At 49.2% G+C, this 27,921-nt stretch overlaps 1 protein-coding gene across 1 annotated transcript; it reads right to left on the bottom strand.

The window, feature by feature from the left end:
* Positions 1–313: 313 nt before the first annotated feature.
* LOC119432611 (putative nuclease HARBI1) lies at positions 314–25,085 on the bottom strand. The gene is made up of 3 exons (XM_037699772.2): positions 24,297–25,085; positions 24,082–24,223; positions 314–798 (listed from the first exon to the last, which is right to left on the bottom strand). Exons 1-3 carry the CDS (start codon positions 24,834–24,836, stop codon positions 314–316), a joined length of 1,167 nt encoding a protein of 388 aa, XP_037555700.2. The 5' UTR covers positions 24,837–25,085.
* Positions 25,086–27,921: the final 2,836 nt, after the last annotated feature.

Below are 27,921 nucleotides of genomic sequence, written 5' to 3'. Positions count from 1 at the left end.
AAATGCATCAAGACGACAGTAGCAACAGCAGCAGCAGCAATTCAACTAGCAAACTCCTGCTGCCCAGGGAAGTGGCTACGACATTCTGCTAATGACCACAACGTTGTCTGTCCACAGCTACTAAGTAGTGTCACAGTGGAATGATGCAATAATCTCCAGTTGCGACAGCTCATTGGTACACGCTATGTGAAAGCAATGGTGGTAATTTAGCAAATTCTATAAAAAAAACACAACGCTATCCACTCATGCCAATACGCCTTCACGTTGGTTCCTTCTCTTTATTAGGCATATGTGCCTGACACTGCAGGCACGTTTACTGCTGCTGTCGGTGCTGCTGCCGACGCAGCCGCCTTCGCAGGTAGTGCTGGTGCTGCTGTCGTGTGGTTCCGAATAATGTAATTACATTGTCACGGGCAGCACATCCTTTCAGGTACATTATGCGTGCTGCCCTCGCTCGGGGAACTACAAGTGGGAGGGGGCCACCGTTTGCCTCGTCACTGTTGCTATTGCTGCTGTCATCATCATCAACCTCATCAAACGCACTGTCACCTTCATCAAGACACAAATTGTGCAACACTGCACACGCTGCAACGATGTTGGCTGCGCGCTCTGGTTCATAGTGGAGGGCGCGGTACCTCTGAAGGCAGCGGAAGCGGCTCTTCAGAAGTCCAATGCAGCGTTCCACTACGGACCGCATGGAAGCGTGTGCAGTGTTGTACCTGCCTTCTGCAGTGTGAGCGGGAGGATGGCCTGGGACCGGAGTCAGGAGCCATGGTTCCAGGGGGTAGCCGCTGTCACCTGCACGAGCATAAAAATGTTATCAAATCAAATGCGCATGGTTGAGCTAGTGAAGCATGAGTCATGTTACATACACCTACTACACAGAGGCTGTAATAAAATAATGTACAGGCTGAGCACTTGATGCTGCTGTGATCAGCACAGATAACAATAGCTGGTGGTAAATAGTAAACTTCATATTATTAGCATCCAGCAAGGTGGCCGTTTGGCCGAGTTGTCTGTATTCTCGAATTAATGTCAGTGTAAAACATAATCGGGCAAGACAAACGTTCTTTGTTTCGTAATGTACACTAATTTAAATTAGCTTGCAATACAGCAGTTAAATGTCATTTTGCTGCAAGCAGATACTCATTTAAAAAATTTACCAGCCCGTCTATGTAACCTATACTTAACACGCTACTATAATATTGTTACGCGAACGAAGGATGAAGTACAGGAGACTATTTACAAGTATATTTACAAATGATAGCTGCAGCGCTGGCCAGATCAGCCGATAGCTCGAGAGCGCAGAGCAGTTCGTCTTCTTCGTCTAGGCGCCCGCGCGCCTCGTTCAAACAACCAAATACCACACGCGTGTAGCATAATCCCCCGGCGGCAGAAGCGACGTCCCGGAGCGTCTAAATGTCATCACTGGGAGGGTGATACTACTTCAGTCGTGTAACGTGCACGATATCACTGGACTGGGAAGCAGATGGGGCGTCAGGGGCGATCTCGTAGGTGACGGGAGTCACGGCACGAATCACTCGGTAGGGGCCTGTGTAACGAGACAGCAGTTTTTCTGACAGGCCGACCTGACGCGACGGAGACCATAGAAGCACCAAAGAACCAGGCGGGAAGTGCAGGTCACGGTGTCGCTGGTCGTACAAACGCCGTTGACTCTCTTGGGAGTGCAGAAGGCGGCCACGGGCAATTTCCCTTGCGTGGGCAGCGCGGGCCACGGCGTCAAGTGCATATTCACTGGTGGGTGCTGCGTGAACAGGGAGGCTTGTGTCGAGGGGCAGTGCTGGTTCTCGGCCGAACAGAAGGAAAAATGGCGAATAACCGGCTGTGTCGTGGCGCGAGGAATAATACGCAAAGGTGACAAACGGTAGAGCGAGGTCCCAGTCAGTGTGGTTGGAAGACACATACTTCGCGAGCATGTCTGTGAGAGTGCGATTAAGACGCTCCGTGAGGCCATTCGTTTGCGGATGGTATGACGTGGATGGTATGACGTGGCACAGGACTGCAGGATGTCCGCGATAACTTTTGACAGGAAAGTCCGGCCACGGTCTGTGAGAAGTTGTCGCGGAGCTCCATGTAATAAAATCACGTCGCGTAGGAGAAAATCGGCAACATCTGTGGCGCAGCTTGTAGGGAGCGCTCGGGTGATGGCGTAGCGCGTGGCGTAATCTGTGGCCACTGCGATCCACCTGTTCCCAGAGGTAGAAAGAGGAAAAGGACCAAGTAAATCTAAACCAACCCAAAAGAATGGTTCCGCGGGAATGTCAATTGGTTGAAGGTACCCAGCAGGGAGCGTCGACGGTGTCTTGCGTCGCTGGCATTTCTCACACGCAGCTACGTATCTTCGAACGGAGCGAGTAAGCCCTGGCCAAAAGAAGCATCGGCGGGTCCGGTCGTAGGTACGGGACACACCGAGGTGACCGGCAGTGGGGAGGTCGTGAAGTTCGTGGAGAACAGCCGAGCGAAGGTGTTTAGGGATCACAAGGAGTAATGCTGGGCCGTCGGGGTGAACGTTGTGGCGGTAGAGTACGCCATCTTGAAGTGTGAATAAGCGAAGGGAGCTGTCGGCAAGTGACGATTCCCGGCGGTCAATGATGACACGCAAGGACGGGTCACGGCGCTGCTCGTCGGCGACATGGACCAGTGGAAAAACAGAGAGAACGCAGGCGTCGGTATCAGTATCAGACGTAGAGGTCGGGTCTTGGACTGGGTAGCGAGAGAGGCAATCTGCGTCCTGGTGTTGGCGTCTCGTCTTGTACGTCACATGCGTAGGGATATTCTTGTAGTCGGAGAGCCCAACGACCGAGCCTACCAGTAGGATCCTTGAGCGACGAAAGCCAACACAGCGCATGATGGTCTGTGATTACTGAGAAGGGCTTGCCATATAAATATGGGCGGAACTTTGAAACAGCCCAGACGAGAGCAAGACATTCGCGCTCGGTAATCGAATAGTTCCGCTCTGCAGTTATCAGGAGCCGGCTAGCGTAGGCTATAACGCGGTCGTGTCCGTGTTGTCGTTGCGCTAAGACTGCGCCGATCCCATAACCACTGGCATCGGTTCGGACCTCTGTAGGTGCGGACGGGTCAAAGTGGGCCAAGATCGGTGGATTGGTCAGAATCGTGATAAGGCGTGAAAATGCGGCAGCCTGAGGGGAACCCCACGTAAAAGGCACGTCTTTCTTCAGAAGGTCAGTGAGTGGTCGAGCGATTGCTGCGAAATCTTTCACAAACCGTCTGAAATAAGAGCAGAGCCCCACAAAACTCCGGACGTCTTTGACAGACTGAGGTACAGGGAAAGCCGTTACTGCTCGAACCTTCTCCGGGTCGGGTTGTACTCCGGAAGCATCGACGAGATGGCCGAGCACTGTAATCTGTCGGCGCCCGAAGTGGCACTTCGATTAGTTTAATTGGAGCCCAGCCTTGCGGAAGACGTCAAGTATAGCTGCGACGCGCTCAAGGTGCGTCTCAAATGTAGGAGAAAACACAAGAACGTCGTCGAGGTAACAAAGGCAAGTTGACCATTTGAAACCTTCAATGATGATGATGTATGGTGCTTAATGGCGCAAGGGCCAGGTATGGCCAAAGAGCGCCAGGCCAGTGTGTTCATGAGTTGACAATGGAGCAATGAATTGCGAAAGGTAGATGTGTCATGGCTGTAAAAGGGCCTAAAAACAATCGCTGTAAAATGCGTAAAATATATATGTAATAAAATTATGGCAATGGCTGATGAGGTGCACTATGAACACGAAAGAACAAATTGCAAGATAATGAAGATAAACGAAAATTTATCCCTGATAAACTTTTCAAACAGCACTGCTGCCTTGACAGACCCTTTGAAACGCAAGGGCCTGGAGGCGCGTGCTATGCAAAACTACTATCGCGGCGACATCCTCTGGAGAGAGGATGCGCTACGAAACTATTGGGCAAATAACATGCAATACTACATCACTCAGAAAATCCAGGACAGCTTTAGTGCTAAAGAGAGGTTTGTCGCCCAGAAACATAGCGGGATGGAGTGGAAGACAGTACCGGTACGCTAGGGGAAAGTGCCTTTTTCTCTCTGTTTCGGCTTCCCTGCACTCCACGAGGACGTGGAGCACGGTAAGCCTCTCTCCACATCTACCACAGGTTGGCGGGTCATTTCCAGTTAGGAGGAAATTGTGGGTGCCGTATGTATGTCCTATTCTCAGACGGGAGAATAGGACATTTGTTCTTCGTATTTTCGTAACGGGATGCCAGGGACCTATTTGTGGCTTAACTAAGTGGAGCTTATTGTTCGCTTCGGCATCCCACAAGCGCTGCCAGTGGCTTCGAAGTTTCTTTCTCAAGTAGGGCTTGAGATCGCTGGCAGGGATAGAAGCGGTAGGGTTAAGGGCTCGCGATGTAGTTGATGTGGCCATTTGATCAGCCAGAACATTCCCCTCGATGCCTCTATGGCCAGGCACCCAGCATATAATAATATGCTGGTTAGACATGTATGCCTTGCACAGAGCAGAATACAGTTCAATAAGTACAGGGTTTGTGTGTCTATGTAGAGTCATGATGGCTTTTACGACGCTTAGGGAGTCTGTAAATATTATTGAGCTTTTGAGTTTCGATTTGCCTATACTCTTCACAGCCGATAAAAGTGCATAGGCCTCAGCCGTAAAAATGCTTGTTTCCGGGTGCAGTACATCGGACTCGGAGAACGATGGGCCGACTACTGCATAAGATACCCCTGCATGTGACTTGGAAGCGTCGGTGTAAAACTGAGTGCAGGACGAGTACTTGAACTGGATTTCCAGAAAATGCATCCGGATATGTGCCTCTGGAGCATCTTTTGTGACCTCTACAAACGAAGTATCACACTCTATGAGTTGCCACTGCCACGGTGGCACTGGCTTTGCTGGGGCCATCAGAGTATTTTCAAGTAGTGGGATGTCCATTTCTTCACTAATTTTTCTTACACGTAGTGAAAAGGGTTCTCTTGCTGTCGGCCGGTTATTAAAGAGTGTGGAACTGGTCATATCATTTACGGTTGAGAAGGACGGATGTTCCGGGTTTGAATTTACTTTCAGGAAATAGGTGAGGCTTAAGGATGAACGTTGCATATCAAGCGACCACATGTCCGCCTCTACATACAGGCTTGCCACAGGACTTGTCCTGAAGGCACCAGTGGCTAGGCGGATGCCTAGATGGTGTACAGGATCCAGCATCCTTAGGGCGCTTGGCGTAGCGGAATGGTACACTATGGCGCCGTAATCTAATCTTGTAAGTATGAGGCTCTTGTACAAATTTAAAAGACACTGTGTGTCACTACCCCAAGCGGTGCGTGACAACACTTTTAGAATATTCATTGTTTTCATACACTTGTTTCTTAGATACCGTATGTGTGCCACAAATGTAAGCTTCGTATCTAGAATCATACCTAAAAATTTATGTTCTGTTTTTACGTGCACGCGTTCTCCCTGCAACTCAATGTGAGGATCGGGGTGCAGACCACTCTTTCTGGAGAACAGGACGCAGGTGGTCTTTTGTGGGTTAAGGCTAAATCCATTCTCGTCTGCCCACTTAGACACCTTGTTCAGACCAAGCTGAATCTGCCGCTCACAGACTACGAGATTGCACGAGGCGAAACCTATCTGTACATCATCGACGTATGCAGAATAAAACATGTTTCTTGGGATATACAGACGCAAAGAACTCATTTTTACGATAAAGAGAGTGCAACTGAGCACCCCACCCTGTGGCACTCCAGTTTCCTGCACAAAAGGTCTTGATACAGCATTTCCTACACGAACACGGAAAGTGCGATTAGATAAATAACTTTCTATGACATTTAACATGTTACCACGTATACCAACGTGCGAGAGGTCTCTAAGTATTCCAAACCGCCACGTGGTATCGTAGGCTTTTTCTATATCAAGGAATACAGAGAGAAAGAACTGTTTATGGATGAAAGCTTCACGAATTTGCGTCTCAATACGTATCAAATGGTCGGCGGTGGATCGACCTTCTCGAAACCCGCATTGGTACGGGTCAAGCAATTTGTTTGATTCGAGAAAATGTATTAGTCGGCGGTTAATCATTTTTTTGAACAGTTTGCAGAGGCAGCTTGTTAGTGCTATAGGGCGGTAACTCGAAGCAGACGATGGGTCCTTGCCCTGCTTCAGTATAGGAACGACAATGGCCTCTTTCCAGGCAGAGGGGATCTTACCGGAGGTCCATATAGCATTGTATAGGGAGAGGAGAGTTTTCTTTGTTTCATGAGGAAGGTGTTTCAGCATTTGATAAGCTATGCGGTCAGAGCCTGGCGCAGACTTGTTGCAACAACTAAGTGATGCATACAGCTCAGCAATGCAGAATGGCTGGTTGTATGCCTCGTTTCCCGTACCTTTTCTTTCTAGTTTCTGTTTTTCTATTGTAGCTTTGTGCCTTTTAAATGTTTGGGAATAATGAGATCAGCTGGCCACATGTTCAAAATGTGCTCCCAGGCAGTTAGCTTGGTCTTCCAAACTGTGGCCTTGTGTGTTTACCAACGGGAGTGAATAGGTTTGTAGCCCTTTTATCTTATTAAGTTTCTTCCAGACTCTGCCCTCGTCTGTATATGAGTTTATGTCTGATAAAAACTTTTTCCAACTTTCTCTCCTGGCGTGTCGGCGCGTTCTTCTGCCCTCCGATTTAATTTTCTTAAAATTAACAAGATTTTCCGCAGTTGGGGAGTCGCGTAGCAACCCCCACGCTTTGTTCTGTTTCCTACGAGCGTTCCGACATTCCTCGTTCCACCATGGGACACGGCGTTTGCAGGTCGCACCATTAATTTCTGGTATACATTCAGTAGCGGCATTGATTATGAAAGATGCAAGATACTCAACCGCAGCATCAATTCCCAGCAAAGATATGTCAGGCCACGAGATACCACTTGTAAGACTTTTGAATTTCTCCCAATCTGCCATATCCAACTTCCAGCGGGGTGCCTGTGGTAGAGGTTCGTTTTGTAGTGGTGATCTCAGCAGTATCGGGAAGTGGTCACTCCCGTAAGGATTTTTTATAACTTCCCATTTAAGTTCAGCAAATATAGACGGGGAAACTATACTGAGATCAATGGAAGAAAAAGTTTTGTTTGCGAGATTGTAGTAGGTGGGTTCCTTCTTATTCAGGAGACACGCACCAGAGGAGAAAAGAAATTGTTCAATTAGGCGTCCTCGCGCATCGATACGTGTGTCGCCCCACAAGCTGCTGTGTGCATTGAAATCGCCAAGAACGAGGTAGGGTTCTGGTAATTCATCTATAAATGACTGAAATTCATGCTTGTGTAAAGAATGGTGTGGGGGTATGTAGAGCGAGCAAATGGTTATGAGCTTACCCAGAAGTACAGCACGAACGGCTACCGCCTCTAGTGCCGTTTTGAGTGGAAGTTGCTGACAGGCTACACTTCTGTCGAGTATGATGGCCACACCACCAGATGATGCGGCAGAATCCTCGCGATCTCTTCGGAAAACAATATTCTGACGTAGGAAGTTGGTGTTTCTGGAGTTTAGGTGTGTTTCTTGAACACACAGCACCTTTGGATTAAATTTATTGATAAGTTCTTGGATGTCGTCTAGGTTGTGGATTAGTCCTCTAACATTCCACTGCATTATTGTGTTCATGTTGGAGGAAAATAAAAGGCGCTGTGTGTCTCAAAAGGGAGGAGAGTGACTTTACTTTACAAGGCCTTTGTCAGGCCCTGTAATTGGTGTTTTGTCTTTTTTGGAGCGGTCGAGAGAACCTCGCCGCTCCTTCGACGCTACCTGCGCCGTTTGGCTTGGACTGGTGTCCATAGCCTCTTGCGAGGCACTGGACACCCGCTCCAGAGAGCGATGTGTGCGTCACGTAGACTTCACCTCGAGCGACGAAGTCTTTGTCCCCACCGGGCCGGAGGTCGAAAGGACCCCTGTGGCCTCTGCGGTGCCCTGGCTGCTGCCGGAGCTTGTAGAGGCCACTGGTGTGGACATTTTGAGAGATGGCAGGGCAGCGTTGGCTGCTCCCACCTTAGGGGCGGGTGGCGTTAGCCTCGGCACGCTAGGCGTGGTCCGGGCTACCGCCAGAGGCCGTTGTGGTGCCGCCCCCCGTTGGACCACTTCGGCGAAGGATGTTTTAAGCAAGAACAACGAGGAGATACGTTGACGTGCTTCGCGGAATGTGATATTCTCCTTCACTTTTACAGTAATTATTTCTTTTTCTTTCTTCCAGGCTGGACAAGCTCTGGAGTATGCCGGGTGACTGCCGTCGCAGTTCGCACAATGTACCTCGTCATTATTGCAATCGTCAGAAGAGTGACCAGTTGTGCCGCACTTTGCGCACATAAGCTGCCCTCGGCAGCTTTGGGATGCGTGACCAAATCTTTGGCATTTGAAGCAACGTCGCGGGTTTGGGATATAAGGTCGAACATGAAGTTTTACATAGCCGGTTTCAAGTGTCTCGGGTAATGTGGTTGAACTGAAAGTGAGTATTAAATGCTTTGTTGGGATTTCGTTGTCATTCCTTCTGATTGTGATGCGCTGCACGTGGATTACGCCTTGGTCCTTCCATCCATCCAGGAGTTCTTCTTCATTCAATGTCATTAAGTCTTCATCTGATACTACGCCCTTGACTGTGTTCATAGTTCGATGCGCGCTCACAGAAACAGGGATATTACCAAAGGCTACGAGGTGTGCTAGTCTGTTGTATTGTTCCTTGTCTTTTAGTTCCAGGAGCAAATCTCCACTTGCCATCTTTGTTACCTTATAACCAGTTCCAATGGTTTCTCTTAGGCACTTGGCCACAAGAAATGGTGAGATTGTTCTAGCTTTTGTAGATGATTGTTCGCAGTGGAGGACGTGGAATTTCGGGAAACGTTCGCTGTTTTTGGGCAAGAATAGTGATGTTGCATCGGTGCGTACCCTTTTCGAGGCACGATCAGTTGAGAAAGGGTTCGGGGATCCCATAGAAAGAAACTACATGTTCGGCAACGGCGTCTGCCACCCACCGCGGAGCCCAACAAGGGGACGTGGCAGAACATAAGACAAGTCTGCACAGCGCCAGCAGTATGCCGTTGCTATAACCCAATATGGTATACCCAAGGTAGGACAGCCACACCAGGTTAACCCTTGCCGCCAGGAAAACTCGAAGTGAATGGAAAAGATGAGAGGACAGGACAGATTAAAAGTGGAAGGGAAAGACGAAGATGATGGTAGAGAGAGATAGGAAAAGACGACTACCGGTTTCCCCCGGGCGGGTCAGTCCGGGGGTGCCGTCTACGTGAAGCAGAGGCCAAAGGGGTGTGTTGCCTCCGCCGAGGGGCCTTAAAGGTCCAAACACCCGGCTTCGGCTCAACCCCCAGGATCCCCTTTTCCCCGGACACGGCTAAGCCACGCACGGATAAACGTGGGAGGGTCCAACCCCCATGTGCTCGGGTCCGTGGTGTCGCAACACACCAAACGCCTGCTTTCGCAGACGCCCCTGCGGGGATTTGAAACCTTCAAGCAGAGAGTCCATCATCCGTTCGAACGTGGCGGGGGCATTGCATAAACCAAACGGCATAACCTTAAATTGGTAGAGGCCATCCGGAGTGACGAAAGCGGTCTTTTCTTGGTCTGGCTCATCGAGGGAAATCTGCCAATAACCAGATCGAAGATCAATGGACGAAAAGTATTTGGCACCGTGAAGACAATCAAGAGCGTCGTCAATTCGTGGTAACGGGTAAACGTCCTTTTTAGTGATTCGGTTTAGGTGGCGGTAATCAACACAGAAACGCCACGTGCCATCTTTCTTTTTGACGAGCACCACCGGCGACGCCCAAGGGCTCGACGAGGGCTCAACAATGCCTTTGGCGAGCATCTTGTTGACTTCCTGCTGAATAACTTGCCGCTCTGCCGTGGACACGCGATACGGTCGGCGATGAATGGGAACAGCATCACCAGTGTTTATCCGATGCTTAACAAGGGACGTCTGACCAAGTGGGCGATTGTCAGTGTCAAATATGTCGCGATAGGAAAGCAAAAGGCGATATAGGGCGGCTGCTTGGCCAGGGGCGAGGTCCGGAGCGACCATGGGACGTAATGGGCCGTCGAGGTTCAAGGCATCCTGCGGGTAATCAGGAGGATCTGGAGACGCGTCGGCTGCAAAAGCAGTGATGTGGTCGTCTGTCACTGACCGGAGCGTGGCCACCGCTATGCCTTCAGGTAACACTTGCTTCGTCAAGCCAAAATTGACAACGGGGAGACACATCCGATTAGCGGCAAGGGTAACGACGGAGTGTGGCACAGAGATGTCGCGCGCCAGGAGGACATCACGAATAGGGGCGACGACATAGTCGCCATCAGGCACGGTTGCCGTTGAGGCCAATTCGACGAAGGTTAGGGCTTTTGGAGGTAACCGAACAAACGCTGTAGTGCCTAGGGTGTGCGGTTGTTCGGGGCGAACGTCGGAAACAAGAGGAAGCTCGAGGCACAGCGTACCGGTGGAACAGTCGATCAGGGCAGAATGCGTCGTCAGAAAGTCGAGCCCGAAGATTAGGTCATGAGGGCAACTGGTCAGCACGGAGAACAGGACGGGAACTTGGCGGCCAGCAATTCCTACGCGAGCAGTGCACATACCACAGACGGCAACAGTGGCGCCATTGGCGACGCGTACGGCTCGAGTGACGGCAGGCGTAAGAACTTTTTTGAGGCGACGACATAGGTTAGCGCTCATTATAGACACTTGGGCTCCAGTATCAATCAATGCCGTCAACGGGACACCATCTACATCTACTTCAATTAGGTTCGTGTTCGTGAGGAGCGTCAACGGAGGATTTGGACAGGACGAACGTGATGCAGCACTACCTCCAAGAGCTGCATGGCCTAGTTTTCCGTCCGGGAGGGTCCATAATGGGTCGGCGACGAATAGCGGCGTGGCTGGGGCGACGGGGACCGACGGCGCTGAGGTGACGGCGAGCGAGTGGGACGACTGTCATCGACGGATACGTGAGAGCTCGAAGGCATACGGCGAGGCGAGTAGCGGCGAGGGTCGGCATATGGGCGAGGAGACGGGGAAAAGTAGCTCGAATATGGCGATGACCAGGAGGTGCGGCAGTGGCGAGCGACGTGGCCAATGCGGTGGCAACGAAAGCAAATGGGCTTGTCGTCCGGAGTTCTCCATTCTATAGGGTCGCGGTATCTGGAATAAAGATCGCTGCGAGGCGCAGCTGTCGGCACCAGTCGGCCGCCAGGTCGGGAGATGGAGCAGGCAGCAGGAAAACCGAGGTTGGCAAACTCTTGCCGCACAACCTCCTGAATGAGGGAGATCGCTGGGGCTGGTTGGTCAATGGTGGGGTCAAGTGGGCGGGGATGGAACGCGGCAGGACTGGCAGCCTCGATCTCGCGGCGAACAATACGCGTGACGGTCTCATTGGAGGGGGGCGAAGCGGTAAGGGCGACGCAGGACGACGTCGCAGCTGTGTTAGGGAGCCGGGAGAATTGTGGAATGACGCGGCGGCTTTTGGCGAGCTCAAAGCGGCGGCATTCCTTGACAATGACGTCGATGGTAGACACATTGTTGAAGATCAACAAGTTGAACGCATCGTCCGCGATCCCTTTGAGAACGTGGCCAACCTTGTCAACTTCGACCATGTTCTCGTCGACTTTCCGGCAAACCCCCGCAGGGGCGTCTGCGTCAGCAGGCGTTTGGTGAGCTGCGCCACCACGTACCCGAGCACATGAGGCTTGGACCCTCCCGCGTGTAGCCGTGCGCGGCTTAGCCGTGTCCGGGGAAAAGGGGATCCTGGGGGTTGAGCCAATGCCGGGTGTTTGGACCTTTACGGCCCCTCGGCGGAGGCAACACACCCCTTTGGCCTCGGCTTCACGTAGACGGCACCCCCGGACTGACCCACCCGGGGGAAATCGGTAGTTGCCTCTTCCTGTCTCTCTCTACAATCTTCGTCTTTCTCTTTCGACTTTTCATCTTTCCTGTCTTCTACTCTCTTCTATATTACTTCCTATTTTCTTGGCAGCGAGGGTTAACCCTGTGTGAGTAGCCAACCTAGGTTATTTCATATTCGGTTATAGTGGTGACGTACGGCTGGCGTCTGCAGGACCTGTGTTTACAGGCCCTGTAGTGTCCCCTTGTTGGGCTCCATGGTGGGTGGCTGGCGTTGCTGCCGAAAAATCTATATATCCTTATGGCTAGTTCCTTCCCATCACTCCCCGATCGCCATCTGAAACGAGGGCGCACCGAAGACGTGTTCCAGTTCTTTGGACAACAAAAACAAAACTTCCCACGATTCCATGTAATTCACTCCGAAAAAGCAGGAAAACAAGTACGGACAATCTCTCCTTTTCTAGTCTCTAAATCCCTAACTGAGGCTCTTGGGCCAGTTTATAAGGCATCGAGGATGGCCAGTGGTGATCTCCTCTTGGAACTCCATGATCAGAAACAATATGAAAAGCTGCCTAATCTAGTGTCCTTTGGGGACATCCAAGTAACTGTAACCCCGCACCGCACCATGAACACCACCCGAGGCGTTGTATCAGACGACGATTTGTTGGAGCTGACTGAAGCTGAACTCCTAGAGGGCTTCAGTGAGCAGAATGTAATCAATGTTAAACGGATCAAGATGAGGCGCGACGGCAAGGAAATCCAGACCAAGCACCTGATACTTACATTTAACTCAAGTGTTCTGCCCGAATCCATCGAGGCTGGATACATCAAGCTTCGCGTTAGGCCATACGTGCCAAATCCTCTCCGATGCTTCAAATGCCAGCGGTTCGGCCACAGTTCACAGAACTGCCGAGGCCGCCAAACTTGTGCGAAATGCAGTGCTCATGAACACTCATCCGAGTCTTGTGAAAGCTCTCTACATTGTGTTAACTGTGATGGGGAGCACGCCGCATACTCGCGGTCGTGCCCATCCTGGAAAAAAGAAAAAGAAATTGTGACTATCAAAGTTAAAGAAAATATCTCGTTCAAGGAGGCACGCAGGCGGGTGTCATACCTGCCGAAGCGCAGCTTTGCCGAAGTGGCGCGTCAGGGGGCAGCGTCGCAACGGCTTCCGGCGGCTGTCCGGCCCACACACAGTGAGCCGGCAGTGACGCCATCTGCCCCCTCAGCGGCTGCAGCTAGCGCTGCTCCGCCAACTCACAAGAAGGGGCCATCGACCTCCGGGCTGGTGGCCTCCAGGGCCTCGTCCCTCGATACGAGGCCTTCCCGTCACACCAACCGCTCGCAAGAGCGCGTGCCCAGCGCCTCGCAAGAGGCGATGGACACCACAACCAGCCAGACGGCGCCGCAAGCGCCTCAGGAGCGGCGAGAATCGCGCGATCGCTCCAAAAAAGAAAAAGCCCGCATCACAGGGCCCGACAAGGGTTCTGTAAGCTAATTTTGCAGTCCCTTCACACACAGCACAAACCTCTCTTTCAATATGGACACGCAAATATTGCAATGGAACGTTAGGGGACTTCTCCATAACCTCGATGACGTTAAAGAGCTCCTTCATAAATATAGTCCAAGGGTGCTGTGTGTCCAGGAGACGCATCTAAAATCAACAAACACAAACTTTCTAAGGCAATACGCCGTTTTTCGCAAGGACCGTGACGACGCTACCGCCTCGTCGGGCGGTGTCGCTATAATTGTCGATAAAGGTGTTGCCTGTCAGCAATTAAACCTCCAAACTTCCCTTGAAGCAGTTGCTGTCCGAGCAGTACTGTTCGGTAAACTAGTCACGATTAGTTCAATTTATATCCCCCCTTGGTATCAACTTTCCAAGACACAGTTTCAAAATTACATAAATGAACTTCTGCCGCCATACATAGTTGTCGGAGATTTAAATGCACATAACACTTTGTGGGGAGACTCTCGTTGCGATGCCCCCGCAGGGGCGCCTGCGTCAGCAGGCGTTTGGTGAGCTGCGCCACCACGTACCCGAGCACACGAGGGTTGGACCCTCCCGCGTCTAACCGTGCGCGGCTTAGCCGTGTCCGGGGAAAGGGGGATCCTGGGGGTTGAGCCAACGCTGAGTGTTTGGACCTTTAAGGCCCCTCGGCGGAGGCAACACACCCCTTTGGCCTCGGCTTCACGTAGACGGCACCCCCGGACTGACCCACCCGGGGGAAATCGGTAGTTGCCTTTTCCTGTCTCTCTCTCCAATCTTCGTCTTTCTCTCGCCTTTTCATCTTTCCTGTCTTCTACTCTCTTCTATATTACTTCCGACTTCTTGGCAGCGAGGGTTAACCCTGTGTGAGTAGCCAACCTAGGTTATTTCATATTCGGTTATAGTGGTGACGTACGGCTGGCGTCTGCAGGACCTGTGTTTACAGGCCCTGCAGCGTCCCCTTGTTGGGCTCCGTGGTGGGTGGCTGGCGTTGCTGCCGAAAAATCCATATATCCTTATGGCTAGTTCCTTCCCATCACTCCCTGATCGCCGTCTGAAACGAGGGCGCACCGAAGACGTGTTCCAGTTCTTTGGACAACAAAGACAAAACTTCCCTAGATTCCATGTAATTCACTCCGAAAAAGCAGGAAGACAAGTACGAACAATCTCTCCATTTCTAGTCTCTAAATCCCTAACTGAGACTCTTGGGCCAGGTTACAAGGCATCGAGGATGGCCAGTGGTGATCTCCTCTTGGAGCTCCATGATCAGAAACAATATGACAAGCTGCCTAATCTAGTGTCCTTTGGGGACATCCAAGTAACTGTAACCCCACACCGCACCATGAACACCACCCGAGGTGTTGTCTCAGACGACGATTTGTTGGAATTGACTGAAGCTGAACTCTTGGAGGGCTTCAGTGAACAGAATGTTATCAACGTTAGGCGAATTAAAATGAGGCGTGACGGAAAAGAAATCCAGACTAAGCACCTGATACTCACTTTCAATTCAAGTGTTCTGCCCGAGTCCATCGAGGCCGGGTACATCAAACTTCGTGTAAGGCCATACGTGCCAAATCCTCTGAGATGTTTTAAGTGCCAGCGCTTTGGGCACAGCTCACAGAACTGCCGAGGTCGGCAAACTTGTGCGAAATGCAGTGCACACGAACACACTTCTGAATCTTGTGAAAACTCTCTCCACTGTGTAAACTGTGATGGGGAACACGCCGCATACTCGCGGTCCTGCCCATTCTGGAAAAAGGAAAAGGAAATTGTCACAATTAAAGTAAAACAAAACATTTCGTTCAAAGAGGCACGTCGGCAGGTATCCTACCTGCCAAAAACCACCTTTGCCGAAGTGGTGCGTCAGGGGGCTGCGCCACAACGGCTATCGGCGGCTGTCTGGCACACGCGTAGTGAGCCAGCCGTGACGCCATCCGCCCCCTCGGCGGCTGCAGCTAGTGCTGCTCCGCCATCTCAGAAGAAGGGGCCATCGACCTCCGGGCTGGTGGCCTCAAGGGTCTCGTCTCTTGAGACGAGGCCTTCAACGCGAACAAACCGCTCTCAAGAGCGGGTGTCTAGCGCGCCGCAAGAGCCGATGGACACATCTTCTAGCCAGACGGCGCAGCCAGCGCCTAAGGAGCGGCGAGAATCTCTCGACCGCTCCAAAAAAGAGAAACCCCGCATTACAGGGCCTGTGAAGGGTTCTGTAAGCTAACTTTCTTTTCTTAAACACACAGCACAAAACTCTTTAGTTCAAATAGGGCACTCAAATAGCTCACTGGAACGTCAGAGGTCTCCTTCAAATCTTGACGACGTTAAAGAACTCCTCCGCAAGTTTAGTCCCAGGGTGCTGTGTGTTCAAGAAACACACCTTAAACATACACAAACAAATTTCCTCAGACAATATGCTATTTTTCGCAAAGACCGCGAGGACACTGTCGTGTCATCCGGTGGTGTAGCTATCATAGTAGACAGAGGTGTTGCCTGCCGGGAAATAAAACTTCGTACGCCCCTAGAGGCAGTTGCTGTTCAAGGGGTGCTGTTTGACAAGCTAGTCACTATCAGCTCTATATACATCCCTCCCAGTTATCACCTTAATAAAACCGAATTTCAAAACTACATAGATGAACTTCCGGCTCCATACATAGTTGTCGGAGATTTGAACGCACACAACACACTGTGGGGAGACTCTCGTTGCGATGCAAGAGGTCGCCTAATCGAAAACTTTCTCTTTTCCTCAGGAGCATGTATACTTAATAAGAAAGAGCCAACATACTACAGTGTGGCGCATAATACATACTCCTCCATAGATTTAACTATACTATCAAGCACACTAATGCCGTACCTAGAGTGGTCCGTTCTCAAAAACCCTTTTGGGAGCGACCACTTCCCTATTATATTAAACTTAACAAAACAAGATATAAGCTCACCACACATTCCCCGATGGAAGGTTGACACAGCTAACTGGGAACGTTTCCGAGAACTTACGTATTTAAGCACGGATGATATTGCCTCCTTTAATATAGAAGACGCTGTGGCATATATTACAGGCTTTATAATTGATGCTGCCACGAAATGCATCCGTCAAACTAACGGACTTACGAATAAACGTCGCATCCCGTGGTGGAATGAAGAGTGTAAACAAGCGCGGAAAAATCAAAACAAAGCTTGGGGACGACTTCGCGACTCTCCAACTGCCGAAAACTTGATTAGTTTCAAACAAATAAAATCCCAGGGTAGAAGAACGCGCCGACGTGCTAAAAGAGAGAGTTGGGAGAAGTACATCTCCAGTATAAATTCTTACACAGATGAAACAAAAGTGTGGAATCGAGTTAGTAAATTAAAAGGCAGGGAGGTGCAACCATTACCCTTAGTCAGTAGCCAAGGTGAGAGCCTGGAAGAACAGGCAGACTGTCTGGGCGAATACTTTGAACATGTGTCCAATGCGTCCCATTACACACAAACATTTCTCAGGTTCAAAGAACACGCAGAGCGAACGCCCCTTGATCGAAAATGTTCACGGACTGAAGATTACAACTGCAAATTCAGCCTAGTTGAACTCAAAGCTTCTCTTACTTGCTGCAACAACTCGGCGCCAGGTGGCGATCGCGTCATGTATGAAATGATTAAGCACCTGCATCCTGAAGCGCTGAAAACACTCCTGTCTCTTTTCAATGCCATGTGGGCGGCTGGGTATATCCCGTCCTCGTGGAAGGAGGCTATAGTCATCCCCGTGCTTAAACAAGGCAAAGACCCGTCCCTAGCCAGCAGCTATAGACCAATAGCGCTGACAAGTTGTCTGTGCAAACTGTTTGAAAAAATGATCAACAGGCGCCTAATATGTTTCCTTGAAAATAACAAACTACTAGACCCCTTCCAATGTGGTTTCAGGGAAGGTATGTCCACAACAGACCACCTTGTTCGCATTGAGTCTTATATCAGGGATGCATTTATACATAAACAGTTCTGTCTTTCAGTGTTTCTTGACCTAGAGAAAGCTTACGATACAACATGGCGCTACGGCATTCTTCGAGATCTTTTGGCGATGGGTGTCCGTGGCAACATGTTAAATACAATCGAATGTTACCTATCTAATCGCACATTCCGCGTAAGAGTAGGTAACGCTTTGTCTAAGTCATTTACCCAACAGACTGGTGTGCCACAGGGAGGCGTGCTTAGTTGCACACTATTTATTGTAAAATGAATTCCCTGCACACAGTCATTCCACGGACAATGTTCTATTCCGTTTATGTCGACGATGTGCAAATTGCCTTCAAGTCATGCAATATTGCCATCTGCGAACGACAAGTGCAGCTTGTAATAAACAAATTGTCCAAATGGGCAGATGAGAACGGTTTTAAAGTAAACGCCCAGAAGAGCACTTGCGTACTCTTTACAAACAAAAGAGGCATAACGCCTGTCCCCAGTATACAAATCAAAGGAGATGCACTCTCTGTCAGCAGCGAGCATAAGTTTCTAGGCATTATTTTAGATTGCAAGCTTACATTTATTCCTCATATTAAGTATCTTAGGGCAAAATGCCTGAAGACAATGAACCTTTTAAAGCTTCTGTCGCGTACGACTTGGGGTAGTGATCGAAAGTGTTTGCTTAACCTGTATAAAAGTCTTGTCCTCTCACGCCTTGATTACGGGTCTATAATTTATAATTCTGCAACGCCAAGTGCATTAAAAATACTAGACCCTGTTCACCACTTAGGTATCCGTCTCGCGACTGGTGCTTTCAGGACAAGTCCAATCCAGAGCCTCTATGTAGAGTCGAATCAGTGGTCACTTCATCTGCAGCGGTCATACAGCAGTTTTACATATTTTCTGAAAGTGCAAGCAAATACTGAACATCCGTCTTATTCAACAATAAACGATGTGACCGCTGCCACACTATTCCACAATCGACCTGCAGCGAGAAAGCCATTCTCTTTGCGTGTGAGGAATCTTAGTGAGGAAATGGGTGTTCCGCTGCTTGATCATCGTCCTATGGCCCCAGTGAAACTGTTACCTCCGTGGCAGTGGCAGCACATAGATTGTGACACATCATTTATAGAAGTCACAAACACGCACCAGAGGCACACATTAAAATGCATTTCCTAGAACTTCAGTCCAAGTACTCGTGCACAGAGTATTACACAGACGCTTCTAAGTCACATGCCGGTGTTTCTTATGCAGCCGTCGGCCCATCCTTCTCGGAATCCGGTGTACTACACCCGGAAACAAGTATCTTTACGGCTGAGTCCTATGCACTTTTATCAGCTGTAAAGCATATAAAGAAATCAAAACTTCAAAAGACTATCATATATACAGACTCTCAAAGTGTCGTGAAAGCCTTGATGTCAATCTCCAAACTAAGAAATCCTGTACTCATTGAGCTCTATTCTGTTCTCTGTAGAGCTTACGCAACTAACCAGCATGTCATTATATGCTGGGTGCCTGGGCATAGAGGCATCGAGGGCAATGTTCTTGCCGACCAAATGGCGACATCAGTGACATCACCCGCTATTAACTCTACAGCTGCTGTTTCTGCAGCAGATTTGAAACCTTTCTTGCGAAAGAAACTGCGAAGCCACTGGCAATGCTTGTGGGACACACAAACAAGTAATAAGCTTCATTTGATTAAGCCACAGTTAGGTTACTGGCCCCCCATAACTAAAACACGACGAACTGATGTCCTGTTCTGTCGTCTAAGAATAGGACATACATATGGCACCCACAATTTTTTCCTTATTGGTGATGAACCACCAACCTGTGGTAGATGTGGTGAGAGGCTGACCGTCCTCCATGTCCTCGTGGAGTGTCGGGAAGCCGAAGCCGAGAGAAGGAAACATTTTCCTGTAGCATACCGCTACAATATCCCTCTGCATCCCATGCTGTTTATTGGTGAAGAACCGCTTTTTAATGCCAAAGCAGTCCTCGATTTTTTGAATGATGTTGTGCTACATGTTATTAGCCCAATAAGTTCGTAGCACATCCTCTCTCCAGAGGATGTTGCTGAGATAATTTTTTTATAGCACATGCCTCCAGGCCCTTGTGGTTCAAGGGCTCTGTTTAGGTAGTAGTGCTTCTTGCCAATTACTGTATCTTAATTATTTTAAATATATTATTCTTCTTTCTCAATGCATTCCTCATTTCATAGTACACATCATTAGTCATTGCCATGATTTTAGTACATATATATTTTACGCACTTTACAGCGATAATTTTAGGCCCCTTTACAGCCACGTTTCATCCACTTCTCAGAATTCATTGGTCGACGGCACATTCACAAACACTGGCATGGCGCTCTTTGGCCATAACTGGCCCTTGCGCCATAAAACACCACACATCATCATCATCATCTCGTTGCGATGCGAGAGGGCGGCTAATTGAAAACTTTCTGTTCTCTTCAGGCGCAATTATACTTAACCAAAAAGAGCCAACGTATTTCAGCGTTGCACATAACACATACTCATCCATTGACTTAAGTATAGTATCGAGTACACTAATTCCATACCTGGAGTGGTCTGTTCTCAAGAACCCCTTAGGGAGCGACCATTTCCCTATTATGTTAAACTTAACGAAACAAGATGGATGCTTGCCAAGTTTTCCTCGATGGAACGTGGACTCGGCCAACTGGCAACTGTTCCGAGAGCTTACATGTTTAGGTGGCGATGACATTGCTGATTTTAATGTAGACGACGCTGTGGCATATCTAACATGTTTTATTATTGACGCTGCTACGAGATCTATTACGCAAACTAACGGACTTAATAAGAAGCGTCGCATCCCATGGTGGAACGATGAATGTAGGAAAGCACGCAAAAATCAAAACAAAGCTTGGAGATTGCTTCGCGATTCTCCAACCACCGAAAACCTCATTAATTTCAAGCAGGTTAAGTCACAAGGCAGAAGAACCCGTCGACGTGCAAAAAGAGAGAGTTGGGAGAGGTACCTCTCTGGCATAAATTCTTACACAGATGAGGCGAAAGTATGGCATAGGGTGAATAAATTGAAAGGCCGGGAGTCGAACCCTCTACCCTTAGTAAGTACCCAAGGAGATAGCCTGGAAGATCAGGCAGATTGCCTGGGTGAACACTTTCAATATGTCTCCAGTGCCTCTCATTACACACAAACATTCATGAGGTTCAAAGAACGCGCAGAGCGACAGCCCCTTAATCGGAAATGTGCTCGAAATGAAGATTACAACCGCCCGTTTAGTCTAGCTGAATTTAAAACTGCTCTCGCTTGTTGCAACAGCTCAGCACCAGGTGCTGACCGTATCATGTATGAAATGATCAAGCACCTACACCCTGAAACACAAAATACACTCCTCTCTCTTTTTAATGTCATGTGGGCTGCTGGGTACATTCCATCTTCTTGGAAAGAAGCCATAATAATACCCATACTTAAACAAGGCAAGGACCCGTCCTTACCAAGTAGTTACAGACCCATTGCTTTGACAAGCTGTCTGTGTAAACTCTTTGAAAAGATGATTAACCGGCGCCTTGTCTATCTCCTAGAAAGCAACGGAATACTAAATCCGTACCAGTGTGGCTTCCGAGAAGGTAGGTCCACTACAGACCACCTTGTCCGTATTGAGGGGATTATAAGGGATGCCTTCATACACAAACAGTTTTTTCTCTCTGTATTTCTTGACTTAGAGAAAGCGTATGACACCACATGGCGCTTCGGTATTATCCGAGACCTATCCACTATGGGTGTCCGCGGCAATATGTTGAGTGCTATCGAAAGCTACCTTTCTAACCGGACCTTTCGTGTAAGGGTGGGCCGGGCCTTGTCGAGGTCTTTCACCCAAGAAACTGGTGTCCCGCCAGGCGGTGTGCTTAGCTGCACATTGTTTATTGTTAAAATGAACTCTCTACGGACGGCTATCCCACGAACGATGTTCTACTCTGTATATGTAGATGATGTCCAGCTTGGTTTTAAATCGTGCAACCTTGCTATCTGCGAACGACATGTCCAGCATGGCTTAAATAAAGTAGCTATATGGGCTGACGAAAACGGCTTTAAGTTGAGCCCACAGAAAAGTAGATGTGTCCTTTTCACAAATAAGAGAGGAATAGTACCATATCCGGCTATTCAGCTCTTTGGTAGTATATTACCTGTAACCACTGAGCACAAGTTCCTGGGAATTGTGTTGGACTCAAAACTGACATTCATGCCGCATATCAAATACTTGAGGGCGAAATGCCTGAAAACTATGAACTTGTTGAAGCTTCTATCGCGTACAACATGGGGCAGTGACAGGAAATGTATTTTGAACTTGTATAGATGCCTTGTCGCCTCACGACTTGACTATGGTGCGATAGTGTATCAGTCTGCTGCACCCAGTGCTTTAAAGTTGTTAGATCCCGTTCACCATTTGGGAATCCGACTCGCGACCGGGGCCTTCAGGACAAGCCCCGTAGAAAGCCTATATGTAGAAGCAAACATGTGGTCGCTACACCTTCAGAGGTCTTATGCCAGTTTTACATATTTCCTGAAAACAAACTCAAACCGTTCACATCCTACCTATTCTACCATAAACGATACCACATGTGCCACACTATTTCATAATCGACCTAGAGCGAAGCCGCCCTTCTCACTACGTGTGAGAAACATCGGTGAAGAAATGGGTGTTTCATTACTCGAACATAACCTAATGACTCCAGGGAAACTGCCACCGCCGTGGCAGTGGCAGATGGTAGAATGTGACACATCGTTTATCGAAGTCACAAAACACGCGCCACATGCACACATTCAAATGCACTTTTTAGAATTAAAGTCGAAGTATTCCTGCCCTGAATTTTATACGGACGCGTCAAAGTCGCATGCTGGCGTGTCTTATGCAGCAGTCGGTCCGTCCTTCTCGGAATCCGATGTACTCCACTCCCAAACAAGCATCTTTACTGCAGAAGCCTATGCAGTACTATCCGCGGTGAAACACATCGAGAGAATGAAACTACAAAAGGCAATAATATTTACCGACTCTTTAAGCGTCGTTAAAGCTTTGATGTTGCCGCAGAAACGCAATAACACTATAATTGCCAACCTCTATTCACTGATCTGCTCTGTTTATGCATCCGAACAACAACTCATAATATGCTGGGTGCCTGGGCATAGAGGCATCGAGGGTAATGTTCTTGCCGACAATATTGCCACGTCTATAACAACGAAAGGCGGCACCTCTTCCTTAGCTATTCCCGCCACAGATCTCAAACCTTACCTCCGGAAGGAACTGAGGAGATATTGGCAAAGCATGTGGGACAGCGAAACACTCAATAAACTCCACATAATTAAGCCCAACCTAGGAAATTGGCAGCCTATAACAAAAATACGACAAACTGAGGTTATTTTTTGTCGTCTCAGAATCGGCCACACTTTCGGTACACACTCATACTTGTTGATTGGTGATGAGCCACCTGTCTGTGGTAAATGTGGCGCTACGTTAACGGTCCTTCACGTGTTAATAGAATGTCGTGAACTAGAGACGCAGAGGAAAAAAACACTTTTATTTGCTACGCCGTGAAGAAGTTCCATTACACCCAGCAATGTTCCTAGGCAATGAACCGCTCTTTGAGGTTAAATCAACCTTAGCTTTTTTAAAGGATGCAGGTGTACTGAATGTTATACACCCAAGTGATCCGTAGCACGGCCTCTTATCAGAGGCTGCTGCTGTGGAAATAGTCATAGGAGCACGTGCCTTCAGGTTCTTGCGCTCAAGGACCCGGGTAAGGCAACAGTTCTACTTCCATACTTTTACATTTTTATCTTTTATTCGCTTCGCCTCGTATATATTTTATGGTCATAGCATACCCCACTTTTTACACTTATAGCACATATATATTTGACGCACTCACACATTAAATGATTTTAGGCCCCTCTACAGCCATAGTGCACTTTAGACTTCATTAACCATTGTTAACTCATTGCATCATGTGTATGGCGCTCTTTGGCCAGAACTGGCCCTTGCGCCATTAAAACCAAATCATCATCACTTTCCGGCAAAGAGCTAGCACGTCTTGTATGTACGAGACATACGACTCAGTGGAAGACTGCACTCGGGTAGCAAGCTCTTTTCTTGCAGCCTGCTGCCGACCGGTCGGATTTCCAAAGAGGTCACGGAGCTTCTCCTTGAAAGCGTCCCAGCTAGAGATCTCCTCCTCGTGTGTCCGGAACCAGACACGAGGTGTTCCGCCCAAGTAGAAGAGGACATTAGCTAGCATTATGGTAGGGTCCCAGTGGTTGTTGCGGCTAACAAGCTCATAGATGCGTAGCCAGTCATCAACGTCGACATTATCTTGGCCGGAGAATATGCCAGGATCCTGGCATATTGTGGTTGGAGTTGCAGTAGCAGCAGCAGACGAGGTGTCACCGGGAGCCATGGCGGAAAGCTAGACGGTGCGGCCGCTGCGGAGCTCCGTGGTGAGGACGGGGAACGGCACGCTCCACCAAAATGTTACGCAAACGAAGGATGAAGTACAGGAGACTATTTACAAGTATATTTACAAATGATAGCTGCAGAGCTGGCCAGATCAGCCGATAGCTCGAGAGCGCAGAGCAGTTCGTCTTCTTCGTCTAGGCGCCCGCGCGCCTCGTTCAAACAACCAAATACCACACGCGTGTAGCAATATAAACGGTTAGTGCTTCCAACATATACTCTTACGGCGGGAGTACACTTTATTGTGTTCTGCTAGGCAACTGTATGAATTTTTCCCTCTGCTCACCAAGGAGGTGCTCGCCGGCCTTGGCAATATGTCCCTCCTGGAAACGACGACGCAACCACGTCGTTCTCCAGACGTGTGCGTCGTGATCCGACCCCGGTCGCAGAGCGTCGACGGCCAGAATCCGCATGCCTGCGTCGCAAATCTGACGAAAGCGTGCACAGCATCAGCCGCGCGTTGCTATGAAATGCAAATTAGACAAACATGACGATACTTACGAACATGCTGTTAAGGGCATAGAAGCCTTTGCGGCACATGTATGACGCCTTGTTGTCGCCCTTCGGTGCGATGATGGCAATAAGGCTGCCGTCCACGCAGCTGATGACGCCGGGAATGCCGCCGCGTCGAAGGAACCCTTCTTTCACGGCCGCCTTTTCCTCCGACGTCCTCGGGTAGTGGACCCACTTGTTGCGAGTCCCGGCGTGGACGATTGCTTCCGCCACGCGTCGCACGCACTTTCTGACCGCAGGCTGCGTCACGCCAATCGTCTCCTCGCTCCCAACGGACCCCTGAAAGCTGCCCGTCGCGAAGAAACGCAACGCGCACAACACTTGTCGCTCCACCGACAGCGCTGTTGATCGCACGCCTCCGAGCTCCTCCGCCACTTCGTCGCACAGCCACCGCACAGTTTCCTTCCTCAGACGAAAGTGCCGAAACACGTCGTCTGGCATGTCAAACGCGTCCTCGGCCTCCCTCCTTCCGCGCCTCCGCCCGAGCTGACGAGCCGCCGCCGCCAGCACCAGCAAGAACGCCGCCATTTTTTATTCCAAACGGAACGGGTCACTCGCCGGTGATTCCGCGATGTTTCCTGTTTTGATCGGTATAATTTAGCATAAGTAGTGCGTAAACGTCACTATGACGTGTCAGTTTTTGCGGTTTCGTGACGTCGCTTGACGCACCGGCGAGGTGGGCGCGGCCTCGGAAATATGAGCCAATCAGCGAGCGGCGATCGTGGATTTGGAATCAAAACAGTTTGGAATCATTTTACGTTATAGCGCCCCTGCTGGTTACAGAGCCACGAAAATGGCCAGTGGAGGCCTTCTCCTAGAAGTTCAGAACAAGACCCAGTATGACAAACTGAACAGCCTCCTGTCCTTTGGCAATACTCCTATAACCGTAACTGCACACCGCTCCTTGAACACAGTTCGTGGTGTGGTATCTGACAGTGACCTCTCGAATCTCACCGAAAATGAACTCCTTGACGGATGGAAAGATGAAAATATTGTCCAAGGGCAGCGAATCAAGATAAGGCGCAATGACTAGGAAATACAGACAAAGTACTTGGTCCTAACCTTTGGCTCCAGTATACTCCAAGAATATATCCAAGCAGGCTGCATAAAGATACCTGTCAGACCAGACATTCCTAATCCTCGCAGGTGCTTCAAGTGCCAGAAATTTGGTCATAGCTCCCAGAGCTGTCGTGGCCGAATGTCCTGCGCAAAATGTAGTGCTAATGTACACGCAGATGAAAATTGCACATCTGACCCGCATTGTTCAAACTGTGATGGAGATCATCCTGCGTACTCGCGCTCTTGCCCTGCGGGGAAGAGAGAGAAGATCATCACTCTAAAAGTGAAAGACAATATTTCATTTATAATCACGCAAGAAAGTGATTTTCTTTTGGGAAACCTTTTTATGCCGATACGGCGCGCGGAGGGGGGGGGGGGGGGGGGGGGGCGACGCCACACTGGCCTCCAGCAGCTGTCCCAACCACACACAGTGTGCCGGAAGCAGCTACATCTGCTCGCTCGGTGGTGGCAGCTGCCGCTGCTCCACCTTCGTCTAAGAAGGGCCAGCAGGACCTCCGAGCACGTGGCCTTTAAGGCCCCTGCACATGCAGTGAGGCCTGACAAATCGGCCCATGTTCCCCGGGAAAGGGCGAACAGCGCCTCGCAAGAGGCGATGGATACTTCTTCTTACCCCTCTACGACTCGGGCAGAGAGGGATCGGCGTGGCTCACTTGAGCGCGCCAAAAAAGAAAAATCTCGAATCGCTACTCCACAAAAAACACAACTCCTTAAGTTAAATATCTTGTTTTTTACACAGGGCATTCATTTTGCTTTTAATTAATATGGCTGTCGAAATTTTGCAGTTGAACGTCAGAGGTCTTATCAATAATCTAGATGACGTCCAAGTACTCATCAGTCACTTCCAGCCAAAGATGCTCTGTGTAAAAGAAACACATCTGAATTCATCGCATAATTTTCTTAAGCAGTTCGTAATTTTTATAAAAGATCGGGATTGTGCTCTCACATCCTCAGGAGGCGTTGCGATAATGGCTGGTAAGTCGGTCGCCTGTCAAGAAGTGACATTACAGACTCCTCTTGAGGCTGTGGCAATCCACGCCATATTGCCTGATAGGCTCGTAACTCTCCACCAGATTATATATTGAATAGGATGGTCTTTGAAAACTTGATATCCCAGCTGCCTCAGCCCTACATGATGCTTGGCGATTTTAATGCCCACAATACGTTATGGGGCAACTCGCGGTGGGATGCAAGAGGTCACCCGCCGGGGTGGCTCAGTCAGCTAAGGCGTTGCGCTGCTGAGCACGAGGTCGCGGGATCGTATCCCGGCCCCAGTGGCCGCATTTCGATGGAGGCGAAATGCGAAAACGTCCGTGTGCTTGCATTGTAGTGCACGTTAAAGAACCCCAGGTGGTCAAAATTAATCCGGAGCCCTCCACTACGGCGTGCCTCATAATCAGAACTGGTTGTGGCACGTAAAAACCCAGAAAGAAGAAGATGCAAGAGGTCGCCTCATTGAAAATTTCCTGCTGTCTACAGGTAAGAAGGAGCCTACCTTATACAGCACGAGGCACAACACGTGCTCTGCCATAGACTTAATTGGCTCACCTTCACTACTATCACATTTCGAATGGTCAGTGATTAATAATTCGTATGTAAGTAAATATCCTATCCTATCATTCTACACACGGCAGAACAATTGGGACATAATCTTTATCCGTCTCGCTGGAAGCTAGAGAGTGCAGATTGGCAACGATATCGGGAACTTAGCTACGTATCTCGAAATTCTATTATTAACCTAAGTATAGATGGTGTGGTCTCATATATCACTGCTGTCATAATTGACGTGGCGACAAACTGTATACAGCAGACACATGGTTCCGCAACCAAGAAACGAATCCCTTGATAGAATGACGCATGTAGAAAGGCGCGGAAAGATCAAAATAGAGCTTGGGGTCCTTTTGCGTCGTTCACCAACGACAAAAAACCTTATAAATTTTAGCGAGATAAAATCAAGAGGCCGGCGCACACGACGTCAAGCACGCAGAGAAAGTTGGGAAAGGTTCCTTTCAGGAATCAATTCTTACACGGATGAGGCTGAGGTGTGGAAGAGATTGAGAAAATTTATTGTCGACAAGCGCATCAACTTCCTTTGGTGAATGATCAAGGAGAAAGCTTGGCAGCCCAGGCAAACGCCCTTGGTAACCACTTTGAAAACATATCTACTTCGGCACACTACTCCAAGTCCTTCCTCAAACGTAAAGCAATAGCCTGAAAGAAAGCCATTCAATCGTAAAGGTGGAGATGATGAACCGTACAACTGTTCTTTTAATCTCGCCGACTTTAAGGCTGTACTGAGCAGCTGTAGCAACTCCTCACGTGGAAGTGGCAGAGTTGTATATGACGTGATAAGATAACGGAACGCTGAAACTCAAATGACATTACTTCCCCTTTTTAATAGAACTTGGTCTGCGGTATACATACCTACCACATGGAAGAAAGCTATAATAATTCCTATTCTAAAGACAGGAAAAGACCCATCTTCAGTATCCAGCTATAGGCACCGGGCGCGGGATGAATTTGGACCGGTGGCGCC

Source organism: Dermacentor silvarum, chromosome 11, assembly GCF_013339745.2.
Source record: "Dermacentor silvarum isolate Dsil-2018 chromosome 11, BIME_Dsil_1.4, whole genome shotgun sequence".
Taxonomy (NCBI): domain Eukaryota; kingdom Metazoa; phylum Arthropoda; class Arachnida; order Ixodida; family Ixodidae; genus Dermacentor; species Dermacentor silvarum.
Note: the sequence above shows the minus strand (reverse complement) of the source record. Positions and strands in the feature narration are given on the sequence as shown.